At 39.6% G+C, this 25,232-nt stretch overlaps 1 protein-coding gene across 18 annotated transcripts in view; it reads right to left on the bottom strand.

Annotated features, from left to right (window-relative positions):
- Unc79 (unc-79 homolog, NALCN channel complex subunit) overlaps positions 1 to 25,232 on the bottom strand; it is a 247,964-nt gene that overhangs the window by 189,135 nt on the left and 33,597 nt on the right. For 8 of the 18 annotated variants that reach the window (XM_036205574.1, XM_036205580.1, XM_036205581.1 and 5 more), the window contains exons 1-4: positions 17,336 to 18,482; positions 16,540 to 16,660; positions 8,709 to 9,013; positions 5,425 to 5,595 (exon numbers count right to left, since the gene is read on the bottom strand). In XM_036205574.1, coding sequence (XP_036061467.1) covers positions 5,425 to 5,595; positions 8,709 to 9,013; positions 16,540 to 16,660; positions 17,336 to 17,360 — 622 coding nt within the window. In that variant the 5' untranslated portion in view covers positions 17,361 to 18,482. Of the gene's footprint in view, positions 1 to 5,424; positions 5,596 to 8,708; positions 9,014 to 10,496; positions 10,515 to 16,539; positions 16,661 to 17,335; positions 18,490 to 25,232 lie in introns of those variants that run through there. The other 10 variants (XM_036205590.1, XM_036205577.1, XM_036205575.1 and 7 more) reach the window with 7 other exon arrangements.

The raw sequence follows: 25,232 nt of genomic DNA, 5'->3' as shown, positions 1-25,232 counted from the left end.
GTAAGGTCACTGAATTTGGTTGTTAGGAGTGACAAGAAGCTAGGTGGTTTGGAATAGGGGCGTAACATAATCTAATCCACATTTGGAAGGCAGCTCTGGGTTGGGGGCAAAGAACAGGCAGTGGGACACCTAACCAAGGAAGTAGAGAGACCAGACCTGAAACTATTGGTCTGATCCAAATGACACCATAAGGCATAGTCTAAGATAAGATAGGTTGAAATAGACCCCATTGCTGTGGGATGTCTTTCTGTATGCTGTGAATATGTGTTGCTCACATTGGCTAATAAATAAAGCTGCATTGGCCTATGGCAGGGCAGGATGGAGCCATGTGGGAAAATCCAAGAGAGAGAGGGAGAGAAGAAAGGCAGAGGGAAGGGGACGCCAGCCCGCCATCCAAGGAGCCACACGTAATGAGACACAGGTAAAGCCATGGAACACATAGATGCACGGCAATACATAGATTAATGGAAATGGGTTCAGTTAAGTTATAAGAGCTAGCTAGCAAGAAGCTTGAGCCATAGGCCATCCAGTTTGTAATTAATATTAAGCCTCTGAGTGATTATTTTATAAGCAGCTGTGGGACAGCAGGTGAGAGAGATTCGTCTGGACCACAGGGCCAGGAGGGACCAGAGAAACGTCTGGCTACACCCTATTAGCCTTATATCCTTCTAAATGAAACAGATAAGGAAGTCAGCTAGAGTGAAGAAACCCCTAGTACATGTGATTCAGCCACTTCCTACAGTTGGTCAGATAGCATTATCTGGCTAGAGAAGTGGCCTCTCCTCTTGCAGGCTTTGGGCTTGTACAGGCAGAGATGGCTGTGCTCCATTAAGGAAGGTTCCTGTTAGATAGAGTCATGACTACAGAAGGCATCAACTAAACTAAAAGATAATACCAGTATCACATGACTCTAAAGTCTACGCAGCATTAAAATCCTTGCTGGTTTGGTTAATGAAGCAAGATGTCCAACTTCACAAGTACTACAAATGCAAAACCTGCTGTGGTTTTATGTGAACTGTCACACAAGTGACAGATTAAGTCAGGGAAGGTCTGCCTCTCCTGGATGGCCTTTTGCCTCACAGTGTGTATAAGAGAGAAATCTTCAGGACAACATGAACAATCTCAGTAGAGAAGTGTCAGGATTCATTGCAATGTGATTTAATTAATATGTCTATGATTTGCCTGTGCATTTGACCCATTATGTATTTGCACATCATAGAATGTTCAAATTCCATATGGCCTTCATCTCACAGTCTTCACAACAAAGTTGGGATGTACAGAGAGCAAGTTATAATTAATGACAATTCTGTATCTAAGAAAATAAAAGTTGAGTGAGGGAGAAAGAGTTGTGAAAAGCCAAAGGACTATAGTTCTGCCCTCAATGAATCCTGGTACCAAACATAATTCACAGTTCAATAATAAAGCTCTTACAGCAACACCTACCTTGTGAATACAATCATTAGCAAATAAGTGGACTATGCATGATAATAGTTGTTCAAATATCACCAAGGGCTTGTCTTTTATTATTTTTTTCTGTGTAAGTTTAGTCTTCATAAGACATAGAACTATACCACGTGTTCCATGTGGTAGCCAAAACAAAACAATAAAAACCAAAGCCTAGAACCAGATAGTCATACAGTTGTTTTTAACTCAACACTAAGATTTTTGCATGAGCCGTGCTTTTTCCTAAGGGTCAGTGACTGAGAAAATCTAAGGTAGTGAAGACACTAGATTAGATAGAACAGTCCAGGATGCTGCAACTCTTCAGCATTGTTTCTTTCTTCAAAATAAGACAGTCCACATTAATGGATGCTTATTTAAATTATATTAATGGATGCTTATTTAAATTATATCAAACTATCGCCTTCCAAAGATCCATATTTCAATTTGGACAACAAATCACAAATCCTTCATTAGGAAAAGACAGGTTTCCATGGTGATGTGCAAATGATTTGTTTTTTCAATTCTTAGTAACCCTTTTAATATACTTTCATAAACAACATAGATTCCACATATATGGAATAAAGAGAGCTATATTTTATTCATGGAAGGAGTTAATATGAAAAACATGTCAAGGGTAATTTTTATAATAAATTGATAAGTTATTTAAAAGAAGTTATTTAAAAGTAAAAGCATAAATAATTAGTGTGGTAACAAAGATGGCATGAACAGTATTATGCTATGCATCCAATGCTTGGTTTGAAGAATTGGATCCACTTCAAAGCTCAAAACTGCATCATCTAAGTAATACAGACAATATGATCAGCAATTATATAATCAGCAATTATATAATCATTAGTGACACTCATATAAAAACTGAAAAACAAATCCATGCTTTACATTAACTATAAGAATACCACACCAAAGAGAGAGATTTTTTAACATCTTCCTGTCAATTGTGTTTTGTGTTGTGTTTTGTTGTTTGCATCAGGGTCTCACTTGCCTTGGACCTAGTAGTGATCCTCCTGCTTCAGCCTCCCAAGTGACAGTACAAGCCTGCACCTTCAATGCCCCTGTAGGTCCTTCTGGCAAAGACTAACAAGCATTTAGAAAATGCAGCATCTTTTATTCTAACATCTTTGTACTGAAATAAAAACATCCTGGACCCAGTTAAATGCCCCTGTCCTGTTTCAGTCTGAAGCTCTAGATACTGTAACGGCTACCAAAACTAGAAACAGTGTGGATAAAATAATAAAGACCCACAACCTCCCCCCAATCCTTTTTAGCACAAATCTAAAAGTCTATCCCTTCTGTCTTTAGTCTATGTAAAAGAAACAACTCAATAGTCTAACGGCCAGCATGCAGACTCCCACTACAACTCATTTCAAAGATGACGAAGTTCAGCTGCTATTGAACTACCAGGAGGGTGCTGAGAAGCCAAGTCCAAACTAAGAGAGTAAAACTAGAAAGACCGAATACATATGAGCCAGGTCTACCAATGGGCTAGACAAAGGTACCTATGTGCCAATTATAGAAAATAACATTGATGTTATTCATCCAGCGTTATTAAGCCAGAAATAATCAGGGAGATCCAACTTGTTTTCTGAACACACTCCTCCTTTAAAGCTGAAAAAAAAAAAACAAAACAAACAAACAAACAAAAAAACACTATGTCTCAGAGACATGAAGTGACTTGCTCATACCTTCAAGTGAATATTGAGTCATTCCACTAATAAACACTGAAATTCACACAAATTTTTTTAGGTTTGTATCATTCATTTTTAGTACTCAGTTGCTTCAGATATTTGTGTAAAGCAAAGATTTTAACATGACAAGGTTTATGTCTGGGAATCTCTATTTCTAATTAAGGAAGAATTAGTCACCAGCTCTGAAAAAAAACAAACAAACACACAAGCTGACAGTACCTGATCAATCTTCTGTGTAGTGAGAAGCTCACTACATTTAATGTCTCCCTGCAAATTACTAATTTATTCCTAAGGACTAGGGACACAGTGAGCTAGATTATTGTCAGGAAGACACAGTCTTGCTGTTAGTCTTTTTTAAAATATGCCTGTTCATTTGCTTAACAGTCAACATTATTTATTTAAAAATAAGATCACAAAATTCTAAGACTATATCCACAAGGGAACACAGGTTCATGAGAATGCACAGGTGAGACAGAGTGAAATGAAATATTCTACAACTTGGAATGACATCATCAGTCTGCTCATTTTTCCCTATTGCTAAATAATTAGGATATTTTAGCAAATATTTTATACTTAAATATTTGCTAAATGTTATTTGAGCAATGCTAAATATTTAGTAACACTAAATATTTTTTGATTATTAGCGAAGAGTTGGACTCTTTGCTTAAAAGACATGAAAATTACAGTTCTATACCTAAATTAAACTCAATTATAAGAAAAGCCACTATAGCCCAAAAGGTATATGTGTTTGCCAGTTATTGACACACACCTTTAATAAGGGCTTAAGTACATAACTTAATGTGGCTAGCACTGATATTAGGAGTTATACATGACCAATAAGTCTATTTTTATTTTTTTAAAAAAATCAAGAGAAGGGAAGCAGATAGGGCAGTGCACACCTATAACCCCAGTATCCAAGAGGCTGAGGCAGGAGCGTAGCCATAAGTGACATAATACTGGACCAACCAGGGTACATAGGAAAACCCTGTCTCAAAAGAGAGAGAGAGAGAGAGAGAGAGAGAGAGAGAGAGAGAGAGAGAGAGAAGTAAGTAAGACCTACTGCACAGCAGGCTCCGGGTTGACATTTTACCAGTGTCCCAGGCTAATTATGCCAATCCTTGACACCTCAAGATACAGCCACAATTACTATTCGTGAGGCAGCTAAGGTTACTGTTCACAAAGGAGCTATGATTATTTGCGAGGATGCTATGATTACTATTTTACAGATAAAAATCAAAGATTTAAGGCATCTGCCTAAGTTCACATAGCCAACCAGTGGCAGAGCTCAGATTTGCCTCTTGATCTGGTTGAATTCTAAAGCTGTAATTTTTTCAGATTATTCCCTGAAACACTTCTAAAGAACACTTTAGAGACTGTGATCGCAGAAGCTGCAATTCAGCATTGTCTCCTCTTTGCTTTCATGTCTGAGAAGCCTGCAGAATTATGTGCATAAAAGTGGGAAAAAAAATCAGGTATGGTGGCACACACCTATGATTCCAGCCCTTGGGAGTCCAAGACAGCAGATCAAGAATTCAAAGACATTCTTGACTACATAACCAATCAAGTTCCAGGTCAACCTGGAGTGATGAGGCCCTGTCTACAAAAATATTAATAAATAGACAAACAAGACTTGTCCCAGGCTTGTGACTCTAGCTTGCACAGGAGTCATGGGCGTTGGCTTTTTTTCAAAGCATGTCATAAATTTTGACTCATTTTTGTCATTAAAATATTGAGCAGGAAAGCTGATCCGGTCATCAGCGTTGAATTAGGTTTCAACCAAGTACACTGAGCTACACAAAACTCAACAGCCACCCAGGACAGAGTCTACCTTTCCCCACTCTCAGCTACCCTCTCCACAACCCCCTCTCAAATGCCTTCACATGCAGAAGAGAGTAGTCTCCACACCAGGCGACACTCTGTCCACCTTCTTTTCTAATGTGGAAAAAGACACTGTAATTTATAAAGCAGGAAACAGAATGCTTTGACATTCTATTTCTATTCCTATCATACTATCAAACATTCTATTTCCATCATACTCTTCCTATTCCATGGAGGCAAACTGAGTGAATAACATGATGATTCTAAGGTATAATCGTCTTTCACATCATTGACTTCCCACATAATGTAAATGCTGAAACAATACAATTTAATCACAGCAGGTGTACATATCAAGTGATTCCATTACAGTCTTGAAAGTCAGGCACCTATAACAGTAAACACAGCTTCCATTTGTATCATATATAAAGATAATTTTAGGATTAGGTGAGATTGAACTTACATATGGCCATTGGTAGAAAAGATGTGCTAAGGTATTCAATAATATCCTTGTGAAGAAATGGAGGAAAGGTAGCTAGCGTGGAGATCATCGTGTAGGGCAAAGTGCTCAGAACATCATCATTGAGAAAGGGTAGCAAACATGTGGTTGTATAAAATATTGACTGTCCAAGATCTACAAAACAAAATTAAGTAGTCAGCCACTGAAGATGGTGCCATTAACAAAACATGCTAGTTTTATATTTTCAGTTTTAATAAGCTAGTTTAAATTATAAAAGTAGCTATTGCTCCCTTCCTACTAAGAATTCAGAAAAGCACTGCTTAGTAGAATGTGGGATACACACAGCAGTTAGTTGGTGAATATATTAAGAAATAAATCTGTTCCATGAGTTTCTCATCAGTGTATCAGTCATCTATAAGCTTCACTATTCAGATGACCCTTGATCCCATTAATCAAAGCACTTTCCAAGGGAAAAGTGAATTCTGACATCCTTCCTTTTTTTTTTTTTTTTTTTTTTTTTTTTTTTTTTTTTTTTTTTTTTTTTTTTTTTTTTTTAGCTCCAGGGCATTTCATAAAGATAACTGAAATACAGTAACGTGCCCAATAGAATTTTCAGAAAAGTCTAGGGCAGTATTAGAAATTAAAACCTGGCCATTTCTGCTGCACCAACCAAGCCACATTGGTACTCCACCTGAAGCCTCAGGCAGCACGAGGTAATCTGTAACCTCCAGACTTGGTGTGCTTTGGAAAAAGGAAGCTATGAGCTGGCATTGCGCAACCCTGTACATTTAGTTGTTAACTGTCAGGGAAGCCAGCCTTTTTCAAAATAATTTCTCAAGGCTTTAAAATGCAGATAATAACAATACCTACCTGGCTTCATAGGAGTTTAGATGAAATAAATACAAAGAACTCAGCATAGCATAGCATGTACTCCAAAAACAATAGCTATTACTTATTGCCATTAATATTACTACCATTGTTACCTGCATGAGAAGTAAAAATAGAGGACCTTCAAAACAAACCACGACTATTTAGCTTTAGAATGTATGAAGAATAAATCCATTAAATTCAGTGTACATTGTGATATTTCTGAACCTCTCAAAATATAGGCCATCAGCCAAGGCTTGGCATGAAGATGGATCACTTCTGTATTTATTAAGATATCAAAGTCTCAGACTCTGGTCTGCTTTGGCCCTGATTCATCTTCCAGAATCATGTGCATTCCTCAAATTATTTCTAATAGTCATGAGCATTAACATACTGTATCAACCGGCCTGTCAACTGACAAATGTAGTCAACACGCTGCAACCTGGAGGGCCAGGGTCCATCGCCTTTGAGCTCAGACCAACAAGTGGAAAATTCACAGGTGTTTTGTGGGAATTCCATGAGGCTGTGCATAAGATGCCTCAGCTATGTTCACTGAGCCTTTTTTTAGTCTTAGGCTAAAATGCTCGATTACAGATTAACAGCACTGAAGGGGCCTGTAAGTCCACCTGGGGTATTTTCTACCCAAGGAAACTGAGATCTGGAGAGAGCAGTGTCTGCCCAAATCACAGTTCAGCCATAGTTGAATTACTCCTGCTCGTTCCTATAGGCCACCCGGACCCAGTATGAGGACAGAGCCTCTAGCCATGGGGCAGTCAATTACTCTCTGTCTCAGTTCACAGAAGAGGCTTCACAAGAAGCTCATTCCAAACATCAGCTGTCAGGACCACTCCTCAGTGATTCTTGCTGAAGAACTGCACGTTCCAAGTTCCCCTATGATAGCCCAGGTTGTGCAGAGAGCCCTGAGAGATGCTGCCTGGTCTCTCTAAACCGTTCACTAGAACACTGGTGAGCTTTATTCTAGCTTCTAAGCCATATTATGCAGAAGGAGAACATAATAAAGAAATATCAAGATAAGGTCACAAGGCAGGCATAGGTGTGAGAGCAAAAACATAAATCATCAATACGAAAATTGTCAAGATTCACATGTTATGTGGATTTCCATTTACCAAGTAAAATACCACAATCAAGAAATCTTAAAATAAAGGGCATCTACTCTGACCCAGGAGACCTCCCCAAGAACACGTGAGTCCATTTAGGACTGGGTACCACAGAGCACAGGCACAAATGAGTCTCTGCAAATGTGTCATTTGACACCTGCAAGCTCCCAGTCTGACTTCCCAGTTTGTCTCGTTTAGATTCTGAGCTTGGAGAGGAATGTACTACAAGAGGCTAGGTAGGTTTCAGACAGCAAAGGAGTTCAAGATAGGCAGCTTCACAGACTTCTACACTTTTATCTTCACTATAATACAGCATTGTTAATACAAGAAAAGCAAATACAGTAATAGGTATTTCATCACTTTATGAAAGGAAACTATTTTTAAACATTTTAATTACAAACACTTCATACTAAATCAACCATTAAACATTCTCTTAGGAAAGACAGCCATATTAAAATATAAAATAATCCCCACCACCCACGTTTCCAAAGCTCGCTTTTCCGTACAATGAAACTTCAGTTATCACACTTCCAGGGACCAAATGGCAAATGTTTTAAAGACAGCTCAGGTTTCTAAAGTGCATTTAAGGAACAACTCTCTATGCCCCACACAGTTTTCCATTTTAAATTTCCTCCAAACCCATATTGGATAGCTAAGCAAACATCACTGCACTCAATTTGAAAGAACAGAGTGGGCAACCAATAAAAAGACACAGTCGGATGGGGCCGTGAGAGGAAGCATGCTCACCGGCTTCTACTCCAAACATTGCCATCACGCCATGGGCTATCATTCTTGCCCCAGCACTTTGTAGTAATTGCTGGTTGTTAGATAAATTTGGAAGAGCTCTTAGGCATTTATTTTACCAGGAAAAATGAGTCCTGGAGAGAAACTCTGATTTGCCCCCGAAACTCCAAGAACAGTCAAGGATTAGAACCTGTTCTTCAAAAGAAGCCTCTGACATTTTCTGGGGCAAGGTTTTAAACTCAACTTCTCAACTGTGGCTTTAACAAGAGTCCCCATAATACACTGATCGGGGAAGGGAGCTGCTTGCTCTATATCCCTTGTCTCCAGTCCATCGTCTCCTACTTCCAAACCCTTGAATAACAACCCTGGGCATCAAGACAGTGTGAAACAATGGGTGGGAACCACCATTATTAAGTGTCATTGTCAGAAGGCTTCAAATACACAAAACCCTTCAAGAGATTTACAACAGTAACAACATTCTTTAAGCCTGCTGCTCAGCATCATAAATATTCATAAGCACACATGGACATTTCCAAAGACTTCAATAAAAATGCTCACCGTGTTGGCCATGCTGTAGTAAAGGAACTAGATCCAGGAGAGTCACCAAAGTCACGTAGAGGCCTTGGTAGTCCAAAGAAGGGTAGTCTGACAACTGAGCATCACGACTTTGCGGGCCGCGTTCTGAAGGAGCATCTCGCAGGACGCTGTAAAGGAGGGAGCGAGTAACAGTAGGGTTGATGGAACTGACCTGCGGTCTTAGAGATGGGGTGAGTGGGAATGGCACAGGAAAAAGACACATGGTCATGGGCACTGTCAAATTGGAGGCATCTTGGTTTTCCTTCTTCCCTGTGCGGGACAAAATGCTGTTGGGGGGACAAAGAAAAAAAAGAGACAACAAAGACACAAAGAACAGCACATTACATTGAAATGACACTCTAAAACAAATAATAAAACACCAGATACATCCCACATAAGATGCAATTGCCGCCGCAGCACAGTCTACAGATCTGGTGCTGGTCGCACAGCCGTGTGCTCAGAGATGTCAACAACACAGGTGGACTTTGTGGAAGTTGCATTGCATCTCATGTGTTATCTGGTTTATAAGGAGCAAAAATATAAAAATGCATGTTTCAGTGCCAAACCCATGTTTTACAGTTTGTCAATTTGGTGAAGGTGAGGTTTCCTAGGAGGAACGCTGGCTTGACTTTATCTGTGAGGGCTCTCATTCCTAATTATAAGGAGTTTTCGAAGCAACATAGTCAGCAATACTATCTCATCACGTAAATAGAAACTTGCAAAATATAGGTATGGCACTTGCAGAAACATGTTTTAGCAAAGAATAAACATGTGTGTTTATTAAGAAAGTCTTAAAAATCACATGTTTATTGCATCAAAATAATGTCTATATGTATATTATGATACTGTTTCATGACATTCTGTCAGTATCATTTGAGATAATGAAGTTTAAACAGGCATATGAACTTAGAAATAATACATATTTCTAAAGTGTTAACTAAACTACATTGGAAAAGCTATAAAATAATATGTAGTAAATGGCCCATAGCGTGTGTCAGTGAACTAATGACACTGGGTGTATGTGTGCATGTGCATGTGTGCGTGTGTTTTAATTTGGCATGTTGGGGAGGAAAGTTTTATTTTATGAATACAAACAGTGTTTTATTAAATAGTTACCTTGAAAACTCTAAAAGCTAAGCAGGCATCATCTATTGTAAAGCTGTACATCATACAATGAGGTCTCATATGCTATTGCTGTTACTTACTGTATTATTCAACAAAACTCACTAAAAACTAGAGAAAAGATCATTTAGAAAGTTAAAAAAGTTTAAAGGGAATGAAAGTAGTCTCTAAAAATAGTTTTACTTATAGTCTTCATTTAAAATTATAAAACTTTTAGTAAAAGTTATAAAGCAGAAAAGTTGTTTGTTTAAAAGTCAAAGAAATTGCTTCTTAGCCAAATGTTTAGGTTTTTAAAATTGGATTATGCTATTTATCAGTAGGTAACCATATGCGCTATAACATCTATAGCACTTAAGTGCTTTTCTCTACTAACGCTTATTTGTTAGCCAAACTAGAGAACAGTGTCTACATGCTTCATTTCATTAAAATAACCTGTTTTATACTTACTCCATGTGCATCCAGCGTTACTAAATTCTCAGCTAACGGTGTGGCAGCTACAGTATCACAGTGATGTGAGGAACTGGTTAGTGTCGGCATGCTTGTTATGTCAAGTTGACATTGATTTGTTTATTTACTCTTAGCGCAGAAGTATGTTACAATGTAAAAAAAATGACTACATGCTTTTTATTTTCTATGTGCCTAATTTACCTCGATTTCCTCTGTCTTCTGTTACCCAATGTCCAGGGAAAAACAATTGATAATAAAAATAATTTCAGAATAGTTATGTAATACTTCTTAGCAATAAAGAACTTAGGAGTTGCTGTACTGTTTTTGTTAAGGAGGATTTAATTTACCTTTTTTAGTGTGTGTCTATTGGGCTTTGTAACCTTAAACTGTACAATAGGATAACAGCATTCCATCTCTCACCATCTGCCTACATCTATTATAGAGAACATATATTTTTGCATCAGACTTTAGAGTTTCCCACAAAACTAAATTACTCCTCAGATTACCATCTTTCCATATTGTGTTATTAATAAGTCCAGTCACCAATGATTTGTTTTAGTCCTATAGGATTCTATCCCCCTGAAATCCCTTTAGAATCACAAAATGGATATGTTGATATATTTTCCCAAATTTCAGCATAAGCTGGCTAGCTGCCAGCATCTTCTCAAGAAGAACAACACTATCCCTTAGTCAATTAAAAAAATAACTGAATATCATAAATGCATAATATTTAAAGTATCCTTTAATTCTGATCAACCACCTCCTTGGTGGGGGAAATAAAACACTTTATTGACTACACATTGCTGTTGTTCCAAAGCTAAGTGGACTGCAGCAGCACTAGTGAATCAATTTTGGGAGCTACTTCTGTGAGATTTTTCCCTCCTGGACATGTGTGATTCTCGGGTGATAGCAATCACAGTAGCCTACATTCAGGGAGGGAAGAATGTCAGCATTGAAACAATAAAACTTTCTTTCTTTCTCTGTCTTTAGATTTAGCAAGTAGGTGAAGTTGAGAAAAAAAAAATGGCGAAAATGAGTTATCCATGAAACCAGTTTTAAATTGCCATTCATGTCTCAATGTAAGGAAATGTGTTCACTTGTGGAAACTTAAGAAGGGCTCATGAATCAATGTACAATGCATTGTGATTTTATGATGTTTTGTGAAGTTTATTCAGAGAAAAAAATTACTTATTTCCCCAACCAAACTGTTTAACTTGGAAATGACCAACAACTTCCACATCCATCTGAAATTCTTTCCCAAAGGTCTATATACAGATTCAGTCAAAAAGAATATTAGGAATGCCCTGTCAGAAGAGTCAGACATTGCAGCCAACTTTTCACCTCTCCTTCCCCTCTTGAGACCCTCTTTGTGAGCCCTGGCTTCCACTGTCAAGGAGAGAGAAGACCCCTGTGGGGTGTGCAAGGGGGTTGAGTGTCCTGAGGTCTTCCTTGCGCAGAAAGTTAGTCTATTGAATCAACTTTCTACACAATTGAGAATTTTGACATTTGCACTGCATCTACGTACTAAACAAATTGACTGTGCTATGCTATGCTTTAAAACTGTCCTGTGGACTTCAGATTGTGTGTGTGTGTGTGTCTGTGTCTGTGTCTGTGTGTGTCTCTGTGTGTCTGTATGTGTCTGTGTGTGTCTGTGTCTGTGTGTGTGTTGATGTGTGTCTCTCTGTGTGTGTATATATGTGTGCATGTCTATGTGTGTCTCTGTGTGTGTCTGTGAGTGTATGTTGTGTATATATGTGTGTGTGTCTGTGAGTGTATGTTGTGTATATATGTGTGTGTGTGTATGTGTGTGTCTGTGTGTGTCTGTGTGTATCTGTGTGTGTCTGTGTCTGTGTGTGTGTTGATGTGTGTCTCTCTGTGTGTGTATATATGTGTGCATGTCTATGTGTGTCTCTGTGTGTGTCTGTGAGTGTATGTTGTGTATATATGTGTGTGTGTATGTGTGTGTGTGTCTGTGTGTGTCTGTGTGTATCTGTGTGTGTCTGTGTCTGTGTGTGTGTTGATGTGTGTCTCTGTGTGTGTGTATATATGTGTGCATGTCTCTGTGTGTCTCTCTGTGTGTATATGTGTGCATGTCTGTGTGTGTGTCTGTGAGTGTATGTTGTGTATATATGTGTGTGTGTGTGTATGCGTGTCTCTGTGTGTGTCTGTGTGTCTGTGTGTGTCTGTGTGTTCATGTGTGTCTCTCTGTGTGTATATATGTGTGCATGTCTCTGTGTGTCTCTCTGTGTGTATATGTGTGCATGTCTGTGTGTGTCTCTGTGTGTGTCTGTGAGTGTATGTTGTGTATATATGTGCGTGTGTATGTGTGTGTGTCTCTGTGTGTGTCTGTGTGTCTCCATGTGTATGTATGTGTATGCATCAATATGTGTGTGTCTATGTGTGTGTCTGTGCATGTGTGTCTATATGTGTGTGTCTATATGTGTATCTCTGTGTGTGTCTGTGTGTGTATGTGTGTGCTGTATGTGTGTCTGTGTGTCTGTATGTGTGTGTGTGTGTGTGTGTGTGTGTGTGTGTGTCCTTAGAAATTCTTATTCTATTAAGAATACTGGGCTGAGACTAGATTCTCTATTTAAAACTTATTTATATTTTCTAACAAGATGGTAGTAAATGTAAAGAATTACACTCTAGCAGCTCCAAGAACACCAAAAGAAAGGCACTGAGGAAGATTTCCAGCAGCAAGTCTGAAACAGGAAGGAAACTAAGAACCGATAAACATCAGCCACCAGGTGAAAGGCAGGTCCTTAAAGACCTCAGATGATGGAAATATGACCACAACATGCCCCTAGCATGAAGTGAACAAACACTGAACACTTGGGGGTTAACTAGACCATCTAAGTTGCCACCCCTATGCTAAGAGGCAAAGAAGCACAATGACCCCTACGGGAAAGTTCTGTTAAACTGTCCCTTGCCAGACATGGGACCTAAATTAAAATGAGTGCTACTCAGAACGCATTTACAATCCCACCCCAGACCGCCAGTCACTGCTTGATGCAGGAAAGGCTTCTGATAGTTCCTGCCCTGGCTGAAATTTGGACAAAAGTCAATTCAACAAGCCTTTGTAGATCCCCCGTTATAGAGAAAGAGTTGCTCTGGGGCGCAAGGGCTGGATGTGACTGAGGACTTCTCCAGCTAGAACGGAGAGAATCTTGACCAACTAATTATCTCCTGAAGATGCTGCATAACTGTTATAACAGCTGTGGTAACATGTGTTCTCTCTCTTCCTGTGGACCGAAGTGACCGACAGTCAACATCTGGGCTAAGCTCAGCCTGGCCATACAAAGCTTTCCTGGATTCAGTGAGGCTACATGAATATCTAGACCCAGACAATTAGCATTTTAACCGTGTAATCCTAACTCAAGTAAAGGCAGTGGAATGTTACAAAATGGTGCCACATAATCCTGCCCCATGTCTCATTCCTCTTGCCTCCAACTCACTAGTTTGGAGACATCAGACAGGAGCCACAGTACCCAGCTCTTTCTTCCTATTTCTTTGCAAGAACCTGAGTTCTGGAAGCAGCAAGTAATTCTGGATATAAAAATTATAAAAATGCAAAGGGAACCACCTTGTTTGTGGTAGAGATGTTTACTGGTAATAGTGAAAAAGCAAAGACAGTCCATCTCATATGGCTTAAACTTTCTTCTAGCTTTTTAAGAGGAAGGAATGTAAATATGATTGGAATGTATGCAGCTGCCAACTGCAAAAGGAGCGTCTAACATAGTCCAATATAGAGAACAAAAGTTAAAAGTTTTGTATTTCCAGTTTTTTGAATGGAAAAAAAAGCTTCAGTAGGCACAGAGAAGACAGAAAATTCATATGGTTCAGACCAGATAGTTTACTTGTAAATATTCCTATTTAATGATACATTACATTCCTCCACATTCTTTCTATATCTCTATTATCTACATGTGTGCAGGTATGCACAGAGTCTGCCAGCCCTGCTCTGATCCACCACCTGCAGCTCCTTTCTGAGTATAAGGTGGAACTGAGCTGGGCGGTGGTGGCGCACGCCTTTAATCCCAGCACTCGGGAGGCAGAGGCAGGTGGATCTTTGTGAGTTCAAGGCCAACCTGGGCTACCAAGTGAGTTCCAGAAAAGGCACAAAACTACACAGAGAAACCCTGTCTCACAAAAACAAAAATAAAAAATAAGGTGGAACTGAGACATCTGGGAACTGCGGTACCATCCCCATCACCTCCACACAGCTCAATTGAACAAAAGTTCTGAGTGGATGCCAAATCTCTACACTAACACTCCCTTTCTTCCCTTGATTTCACAGACAGCCAAAACTACCCTGCAGCTTCGTATCGGATGCTAGCATTTCCAAATGCAAAATCAAGTATTTATTAAAAAGAAGTATCCCTGCTTTGTGGCAATAACTAGAGAGCAGCACCATGGCACTGGAGTCGCGATGTGTGTTGTGGATTTAGATCACCAATGACCTAATGGCTCCAAAATTACTAGATCTGTAACATTGAGCAACATATTGAACCACTCTGTGACTTAGTTTCATCATCTGTGGAATGTGTACAGTAGTACTCTAATCTAACTCTAATCTAACTACAATGGGTTAAAGGAAATGTCACACTTATAGAGCTTAGAGCAGACTTGATGTGAAGAAATATAGCTATTATAATATAATGTTGCTATGGTGATGATAGCTATTGCCACTGTCCCCATTAATAGCCATTGATATTGACACCCCTCTTAAGTGGACTATGCTCAGTTATACAAATCTTCCCCAATAGCCACTAGACTAGACGACCTGAATGCCAGTTTCACCATGAAGATGCTGTTGCCCCTGACCTCATGCCTTGCAGACACCACTCAAAACAGCATCCTAAATTTCTTAACTTATTGGCACAATTGTAAAGCCCTGAGTGGCACACTCTGAAGCCAACAAAGGTGTTGCCATTTCTTCACAAGTGGAATCTACAATGTTTCCTACCAGGAAAGCGTCCCTCACTTATTGGGTTCCAATATGGGAAAGAGGGTCCCCAGTCTCAAAGGTAAAAGGATAATTTAAAAGAATGGAATAGGGGTTGGGGATTTAGCTCAGTGGTAGAGCGCTTGCCTAGCAAGCACAAGGCCCTGGGTTCGATCCTCAGCTAAAAAAAAAAAAGAATGGAATAGGATGACTCGGTTCACATGTTCTCCTCATTATTACTATGAAAACCTGGCTAACTATTCTATGCCCTTTGAAAAGGGGAAATGGCTTGCTCCAGGGCCCTAAACCAACTGTGTAAGCCTAACAGACATCACGAACCTGATAAATAGAATCCCTCTACACTAGGACAGAGATACTAAGGATTCTAAAGATGAGACAATATCCGAAGAAGAAGAATGTTAGACAGTGATGCAGAGGACGAGGATTGGCTGTGTGCAGGATGTTCCTCTCTGTAAGTGGCCAGCCTGTCTGCACACAACAAGTGTCAGACCACTGGGAACTCCAGGGCCACCACAGTCACCCCTAAGCATGTCCTCCCCACACCTGATTTAAGGAACTCTTGCTATTGTCTAAATAACAGAAATGGTGGTGAGTCTAGAGACAGATTCAAAGAGAGGTTGTGGCAATGGGGAGACCAAGTGTTGGGGTGTAATGGTGAGTGAAATATTCTGAATTCTTCAACTCTAACTGTCAAAGACAGCCGCAACTGCTGGGAAAGGAAGGTCTTGGCTTGTTTGTATTAGTGGCAAGTGTCTCTGCCCTGTGATAAAAACAATGTAAAAGGAGCTCCTGAGCTGCTGCTCTCTTGTCCTCATGGGACTTAATACCAGTTGTGACACATTGGATCGAGGCAGCCACGATTGCTGCAGTAATCTGAGAACCAGGACGTACTAGCAACAAGCCTAACTTGTCATATAACTCTCAGCTTTCTTTCGACTCTAAGTGCTCCTTGCTCTCGGTTTTAAAGACTCCAATCTCACTTTCCTAATCTTGAGTTGTTTGTGTCAAACACACAACTTTTTTTTTTTTAATCATTTGTAGATTTCCCAAAAGAACACTCAACTGGGGAAGCAGGCCACAACCAGGCTGCCCATGTTTCCAAGGAAGCCAAGGGCTGATCTGTTAGACACACCCAGAGGGTGGGAGTCCAGACTCTTCTGACAGAACACCAGAAAACTAAGGCCTTTCAAGACTTTCAGTTCAGTGTGAAATTAGGTCCCAATCAATTCAGCAGTACTACCTAATAGTTCTCTCGAAATCAGGGTATTGAAGGCTTACCTTAACAAGGTTTGGGAAAAGTACTTCAGGGTGTTTGCGATATCTGTTCCTGATGGTACGGGATAAATGTTGTGGAGAACTCGATTATGATAGTCCTGCAAGTACCGGATCTTGGAAGCAACTAGATAAAAGCAAAAAGAAAAAAAAAAAAAGAAGAAGAAAAAGAAGAACCTTCTTGTAATATGTATCAAACATACAGAAAATAATTACATATGAGAATTCAATTCATACTTTTAAAAACACATATAAATTTTTACTGGAACTCCATGATAGAAACACTAATATAAAACACTTGATGTCTTATAACTGTATTCAACAATTAATATTATTTTTATCTGTCTGGATTAATAACCTTATGCAAACTGTCTATCCTCTTTTTGATCACTAAGGAAAGCATTATTCTCCATATTAGCTTCCTGTTATCAATAATACTAAGTATAAGTCTCTGTAGAGTTATAGTTAATATGAAAGAAGAAAATTCAAAACTCTAAAATTCCCTGAAAATAAAAAAGTGTGTCCATTGTATAATAATTAAAATCAGGTTTTCTTTAACTCAGTAAGTGATCATGAAAGTGTGTTTAATGAATGCTTAACTGTATGAATATGTTAAGTATATTTACTGGGTATCAAGTAAGAATACAATGATTGTGTGGTGATAAAAACACAAACAATAAAGGTCACTTTTTTTTCCAAAGAATTGCATAAATTAGGAACCACACTAATAGCTTTCTGAGATTGGCTTCCCGGTCTCAAGACAGGAGGGACTAGACACGTGTAGTTACCCTCCTACACCTACCTGGAGTCACCAGCATTGTCCACATTCCTGACCTGACCTTTGACCTGGCTGTAGTGAATGGCTCTAGTCATTCCTCTTTGCAAATCCCAAGGAGCCATGGTGATCAACGTCTCTCTGGTCTCCTCTTCCACAGAGTTCTCAATACTGTCCGTTTGTCCTTTCAATCTTTAAGGCTACCCAGGGAGCCTTTTAGGCGATATGGCTCACTGTCAGCAGTTAGCAGAAGACATAGGAAGTCCCGGAGAAGCAAGGCTTTGCTGTTCCCAACAGCCAATGGGAATATGCTCCTGGATGGATCTAACTGAAATGCTGGCTTAAGCAACTTAAAGAAAGTCAAAATGCTTTTGACAGGTGTGGGATGGAGAACCACAGAACAAGAAAGTATCAGAACATGGAGAATCTTAGAGCCCTTTACCCATAACCACCTCATTTTAAAGATGGGGAAAAATGAGGCACACAGGTGGATAGTGGTAGAACACGGCTATCGATTAGTTCTCCTGACTCATGATCCAGTGCTCTGTTTACCATGACACACTCGAGAACACAGTTCTGAGACTAAGCCAGCATGCACACAGTAAGTGTTTGTTACACAACATCAGAGCAATTGTCAGCAGTAGTTGGGCTAATCGCTATTATAAAGTCTACATGTTCCATTTATTGGACTTGCCTTTTCTCCTTTCTGCTTCTGGGCATTCTCCCAAAGAAATAAGTTTACATTGCAGATAGATGGCCTTGGGTTTCTACAACACATCATCTCCAAAGACAGCAATAACTTTAATATCTACTGTTTCATTTAACCCATGGTATTTGGCTATAAACAATTTTTCTGAGATTAAACTATTAATAGGTAATACCTGAAAAATATATCAATTATATAATCAACAGAATTCATTTTCTTCCAAATGTCTTTGACCTGTCACTCATCATAATTTTTATAATGACATTACAAGAAACATTCATGTTAATGTATAGTTTTAAGTTCCAAATATCTGAGATACATGCCAGGCCAACTTATACTTTCTCTCATGTAGTATCACAATGATGTTTTATTACTGTGACTTTTCTCAGCTTTTAACACTCAGCAGGTCCATGTGGAGAATTTCAGGAATATCATTCATCATTCTACTACCTAAAAAGGAAGTTGATGATAGTACAGAATTTGGACAACAAGCTGAAATGAGGAGAAAAGTCAAAGAGCCCCCAACTCAATGGCTTGCTCATAATTCAAGAGCTTTAAAACCATCATTACACATTGATTGCAAGCATTCAAACATGTTTATGAGATGAATGGATTACTTTTTATAGTAACTTTCATTAAAATGCAGTAACAGCTCCTTTCAATGAGTTTCCAAACTTGCATGGGAAAGCAGACACTATTTTATATCTTTGTATGGTTGACAGATTCTTGTAGTGTTATCTCTGTACACTTACCTGTTTATTTTTCTACATCAAGGCAGGGATTTGCTGGGAAGCATCTTACTAATGTTTCCATCTCAATAATCTTAAAGACGCTGCCTAGTGCTAAGTGGTTACCCAACACAGTCAAAAGATTTAAGTGAACAATGAGTTAATACTTTAATAACAGCTTTAGTACTTGGCTCTGTGTGTGTGTGTGTGTGTGTGTGTGTGTGTGTGTGTGTGTAACACACATATATATATAGTATTTATGGATTCTTTGCTCTTAAGATCTCAGGCACCTAGTAAGTACTCAGAAAGTTACCAGTGACTAAAGGTGGAAAAAGGAAGAAAGAAAAGGGTCAAGAAGATTGCATGCACAATCATGAAGGGCAGTTTAAAGAACAGGTTGGAAAATGCTCACACTGCTTTCTATATTGGGGAACCAACAAAATTTCAGCCCTCATAGATTTAATTCTCTTCATTTCAACTACTTGAAAATAATCACGGGACTGAAGAGATGGCTCAGCAATTAAGAGCGCTGGCTGTACTTCCAGAGGACCCAGGTTTGATTCCCAGCACCCTCCCAGCAGCTCACAACCATCTGTAACTCCAGTTCCAGGTGATCTGATGCCCTCTTCTGGTCTCCATAAGCATTAGGTACACACATGGTACACTTATACACATTTAGGTAAACCATCCATACATTTAAAAGAAGATGGAGAGGAGAAGGAGGAGAAAGGAAAATAATCAACAAATAGTAACATGTAATTCTGCTGAAAATATGAGTAAAGCTCATTTGCACTTCAACCTTGTACACAGAAGATGATGTTTTGGCTAGCCCATGAGCCCAGGAGGACCAAGCACATTCTTGACGACCTCTCCTAGCTTTATACCATGAGTAAGTTGTCTGTCATAAATTACATTCCCCAAAATTCAGAATTGGAACCCTGGTCTCAAAAAGTGAATACACCAAGAGATAAGGCCGTTAAAAGAGGTGACCAAGTTCAAGTGAAGCCGTTGCAGCAATGTGCCTCCTAGCCTGATCTTCCTTGTGTCCTTGTAAGAAAAGATTAGGACATGGGAGAGACACCAGGAATGCAGGAGCACAGACGAAAGGCTGAGTGAGGACAAGTGAGAAAGTGGCCATCTGCGAGGCAAGGAAAGAGGCCTCAGGAGAAACCAAATCTGCCAACACCTTGATCTTGAACTGGAAGTCTTCAGAACTGAGAGAGAAGAAATGTCTGTTGTTTTAGCACCTCCATCTGTGATGGTTTACGGAAGCTGGAGAAAACTAATACACCATCACACAGGAAAGTCTCTAAGTAAGAGGAAGAAAGGTATGAGCTCTGAATTAAGACCTCGGCTATCCCCCTCCTTTAAAGCTTGAGTCTCTCATCTGTAAAATGGAGAGGCTTCCATCAGTGAGCCACTTTGCAGTCACTTAGCACAGTATCTAGCACATAGTCACTTGCAGCAGACAACAAAAGCCAGCTTGTGTCTCTTTCCTCCTGCCACCAAACACCACGTTCCCTGACAGCCCACCATCCGCCAGCTGTCCCTCCAGCGTCGTTAATGTCTCCCTCTTTATTAAGTCTATTAAGTCACTCTCATTAACTAGAATCTCCTTTGTCGGAGGGAAACAAACAAACTAAATACCTTCCCCTAATCCCCTACTCCACTTCCTCCAGTTACTGGCCTCTGCCTTCAGAACTTAGATTATTAAGAGTTATAGACAGTCTCCCCTCTATCAGTGTGTGTGTGTGTGTGTGTGTGTGTGTGTGTGTCTGTCTGTCTGTCTGTCTGTCTCTGCCCTCCCCCGCCTTCTTAGTCTCTCTCCCTGCACTGAATCTGGCTTTTTGGCAACCTTCTCCCTCTACAGCATCCAGACTACCACATACAAAGACACTTCCCAGTCACCCATTTCATTACTACCCCTTCCATCTCTTCCCAATAGTCAGTCCATTGCTCCCAGGTTTTGTTTAAACCCTATTCCCTCGGCTTCCCTAATACCATATTCCCTTGGGCTTCTACCTTTGAGAGATATCCTTCATAGAGTGCTTTGCCACCCCAGGCTACTAGAATGTTGGAATTTATCAGCGCTCACAATAACTCCCTTGTTGACTCTCTCTCAACATCCTCTCCCTGGGTAATCCCATCTTCACATATGGTTGCCAGTACTACCCATGAGACAGACATTCTGAAATACACATCTCCATTGCAGGTGCTTATGTCACTTGAGTTAATAGACCTCGTCTCAATTTTTTTCACAGAGGAATCTCACATGGACCTCAGTAAACACATGCAATGCTAAATAACCCTCACCCACCCACCCATCCCCAAATAAAGCCTTGTACCATCTGTGCAACCTACCAAGTTCACACAAAGGATGAGCAGCATCCTCATACTGTCTGCCTCTGTCCTGATGCATCGCTATCTCCTAGAAACACAACCAACAAAATCCACCTCCTAAGCATTTTCTTTCTCCCCCATTGAGGGCATGCCTTGCCACCATCTCCAGATGAACTCAAAACACTCCCAGCTCACCTTCCAGATTCTCTCTTACCACACCCCACTTCTTTCTCCTTGGAGCAGCCTAAGAGGCCTTTTAAGATGCTTTGCATAGTCCTCTGTGGCCTGCTGCCCTTTGAGTAAACTCCAAACTTCTTCCCACACTCTTCCAACCTGATCTTGTACTCCACAGCCACACTAGTTGCAGTTGCTCTTGCTCAGATTGTCATGCAACTCTATTTCTTTTTGCTTGTATGTGCTCACCCTCTGCCTTGAGTTCTTGCCCCTCCACATTTTGTGTGATGAACGTCAACTCGTACCTCCTAGGTGGCTTTACATGCCACTTGCTCATAGAGGCCTTTGCCAACATCCTCACCTGAACTGATTCCTTGATCCATGTTCCCATTTTTCTCTAGATAATAGACTATTTCAGGGTTTTTCTTTCCCGTGGCAAACACAATTTGCAATTGTATATTTGTTCAAACAGCATTACTGCCTCTTCCAAATGGACATGCTCCAAGCACCATGTCACTTGCTCGCCACTGCAGAGCCCTGGGCCCTGGCAAGAGCTGACTACGCTGAGTTCCAAGTAAAGAGTGAAATGAAGAGGTGGTCAGCAAGACGGTGGCTGTTCTCAGCCATTCAACTTGTCCTTACACTCCAAAGCCACTGCCAAAGCAAGAGGAAAATGAATGAAAGCCAAAACGGCTGTCAGATGTTCATCACACAAAGAAGGTACCAGTTTTCATTTGTGCATACACTATCCAACCTCTGCTCCCTGCTACTTTACTTCTTGGACACTTCACTACATCTTCAGAGACAGAACACAAAAGAAAAATTCAGCCACAGACATAAAAGTGATCCAACAAAACTAGGATCATATAACACACGGGTTTAAAATCTGCTCTTTAACCTTAAACAAGCTCCTATGTCACTAAATATGTTTAAAGTGATCCAATACTATTTTCAAATCTTAATGATATAGGCTATCAAAAAAGTAAAAATCAAAAATCAAATAAGCACAATGAAGGACATAAAAATCATATAAAGAATGATGTTCAATCATACATGACATTTTAGTGTCTTAGCCTTCTTGAAAATTTTTTCTGCATAACTAAACATCATATATACATAGATTATATATCATTTCAGAATTCATTTTCCCCATCCATCAGAAATAGATTTCTACATCATTTCAATTGCTCTCTAAGAAAATCATAATTTATTTCACCTGTCATCTATTGGTGTTTGTAAGGTTTGGGGTCGTTCCACTGTTCTGTGTAATGCAATAAAGGAGCTGGAGAGATGGCTCAGTGAATAAGAGCCAATACTGCTCTTACAAAGGACCTGAGTTGCGTTCCCTGCACCCCACATCAGGCAGCTTGCCTCTAATTACAGGTCCAAGGCATATGATGCCCTCTTCTGGCCCCCTCAGGTAGCTACACACAAATGGCATAAACATTTACACATAATTTTAAAATAAAATAATCTCTAATGCTGCAAAGAATGCTCCTTAATATCTGACCACATCTTTTCATTTCCTTAGAATAATTTTCAGTGAGGAACTACACAAATATGAAATTCTTTGTAATGATTTGGGGAAGTCAGATGTGGTAGTGTGTACCTGTAATTCAGGCACTTGAGGGGTACAAACAGTAGAATCAAGAGTTCAAGATCAGGGCTGGAGAGATGGCTCAACAGTTAAGAGCACTGGCTACTCTTCCAGAGGACCCGGGTTCAATTCCCAGCCCCCACACAGCAGCTCACAACCATCTGTAACTCCAGTTCCAGGGGATCCGACACACTCTTCAGGCCTCTGCAGGCACCAGGCACACAAGTGGTGCACAAACATGCATGCAGGCGAAACCCCTGTACACATAGGGCCATCCTAAATAGGAAGTTTGTGGCCACCCTAGGCTACATGAGACACTGGATCAAAAAAAAAATTGAAACAAAAACAAGCTCTTTAAAAAGAGCAAGTAAAATTTTTTAGGATACTTGATAAACCATTCTTCCAAAAGATAGTACACATCATTAGCATGAATAATAACACCATTTGGTGCCCACAATCATGTGTGTTTTAATTTTTAAATCTTGCAAAAGCTTTTGTGTTGTATCATTTCGAATTTACAGATTACTAAACCACAAAAGTAGTGATCTGCCCTTAGACACAAGCTGGTGCATAGTAGAACTGGTCGTTTAACTAACTGGGAGCCATGCTTCTCCCCAGACCACACTGTTCTCTAATTGCTTTTAGCACTTTCATGACCTTCAGCCACAGGAATATGGCAGGAAAGAACACTTCTCTAGTCCTATTGTTTGCAATATCTCACTAAAGAACGTGGTAGCAAGTAGATGAACTATTAGACTAAATTCTCAATATATTTATTAGAAACACAAAAACAAATATATTTACTTCATTAGTCTGTCTTTTCCTTGAGAAATCAAATTACTTCCATCCTTCGGGACCTATGTCAAGACCATATCATCAGATCTTAAGTCTCTTCACATCATTCCTGGAGCATTCTAATTGGCTCTAGACATTATCTTTCGCTTCCTTTCTAAGCATGCAGAGTGCTCTATCTGCTTTTTAAAGAGACTCACTTCGTTACATGCTTATACCAGTAATTGCAAGCGAATCTAGATGGCTCCAATTAGTTTCACATTTGCAAATCCATTTTCCCTAACACCTTGAGGCCCTTGGAGATAGACCTGTCTTCTCATTGAAAATCCCTCAGAATAGATCATGATGCTAGGTGCATGGCAGATGGCCAGCAACAGGAGTAGCTGAAAAGACTAGAAAACTAAAAGTGTCAACTACCCTGTGTCCTACATATACTCTAAATTCTTTAAAAATTCTGCTATTGGTTGTACAAGTTATTTCTGTATACAATTTATTATGTAAATTAAATAAAGAATGCAGTATTATTTTCAATGGTTAATTTCCTTCCCTGTTCCAATGGAACCTAAAAAAAAAAAAAAAAGAACCCTCTTAATACATATTTCAAAGGTTTTGTAAGTTCTTTATTATATTTGAATACTCACTCTTCTTTTTTTCTGACTGGCCATTCTGGTTCTAACAGGCTGAGTGTCCGGGAGTTTTTATGATGCCCTACAGAGAGCCCTAGATGGTCTATGGGTTCCCACTTACAGCTATGTGTGAAGACAGGCAAGCCAGTTAGTACCTTGACTCTCAGGGGTTCTTACTTCATTGTGTTTGGTTTTTACCAAGTGAGAATTAAAACAGCATTTCCAGTACATTCTTTGCAAATTTTTGTTATTAATGTGGTAGACCTGATAGTCTGTGTTCTAATCCCACCTTAATTTTAATCAGTTTCTTCTTCTACTATGTAAACTCACTGATGGATTTGGCATGGTCCCCTTTTAAACTACCTTCTTGCCAGCTTAGTATTTCATTAAGGAATAATAGACATGGGGCTGACAGGCTGGCTAAGGGGGTAATGTCACTTGCCATCAAGCCTAGAGACTTGTGTTTGGTCCCCAGAATCCTTATCAAGGTGGAAAGAAGGAACAGAACCAATTACACAGAGTTATCCTCTGGCTTCCACACACGTACCACGGTACACACATGTGCACATACACAGAGAGACACACTAAGTAAATGAACAAATAAGTGTAAAACATTTTTAAAAGAAATGATAGACATGAGGAAAAAGTATCTGGACATATTTCTCAAATTGGATACCTATAGCCACTCACCACAGTGGTTTAAGCAACAATCATGCCTGGTATCTTATTTTTCTCTTGGTCAAGCATGGGTTATAGTCAGATGTCCTCCTTCATTACCACTGACTATCTGTCTTTATTCACTCTTTTTGCATTAATAGAAATGGGATTATTTGGTAGTCTTATTGGCTCTAACAAGAAATCATCTCTCAAGATCTATTTTCTTCTTCCTCACAACATCGCCTAAATTAAATTTTGCACGACCCTTTCTGAGATGAATTGCCATAATAACCAGGCTGGTTGC

This window comes from Onychomys torridus, chromosome 14, assembly GCF_903995425.1.
Source record: "Onychomys torridus chromosome 14, mOncTor1.1, whole genome shotgun sequence".
Lineage (NCBI taxonomy): Eukaryota > Metazoa > Chordata > Mammalia > Rodentia > Cricetidae > Onychomys > Onychomys torridus.
This window is presented reverse-complemented; position numbering and strand designations above follow the sequence as displayed.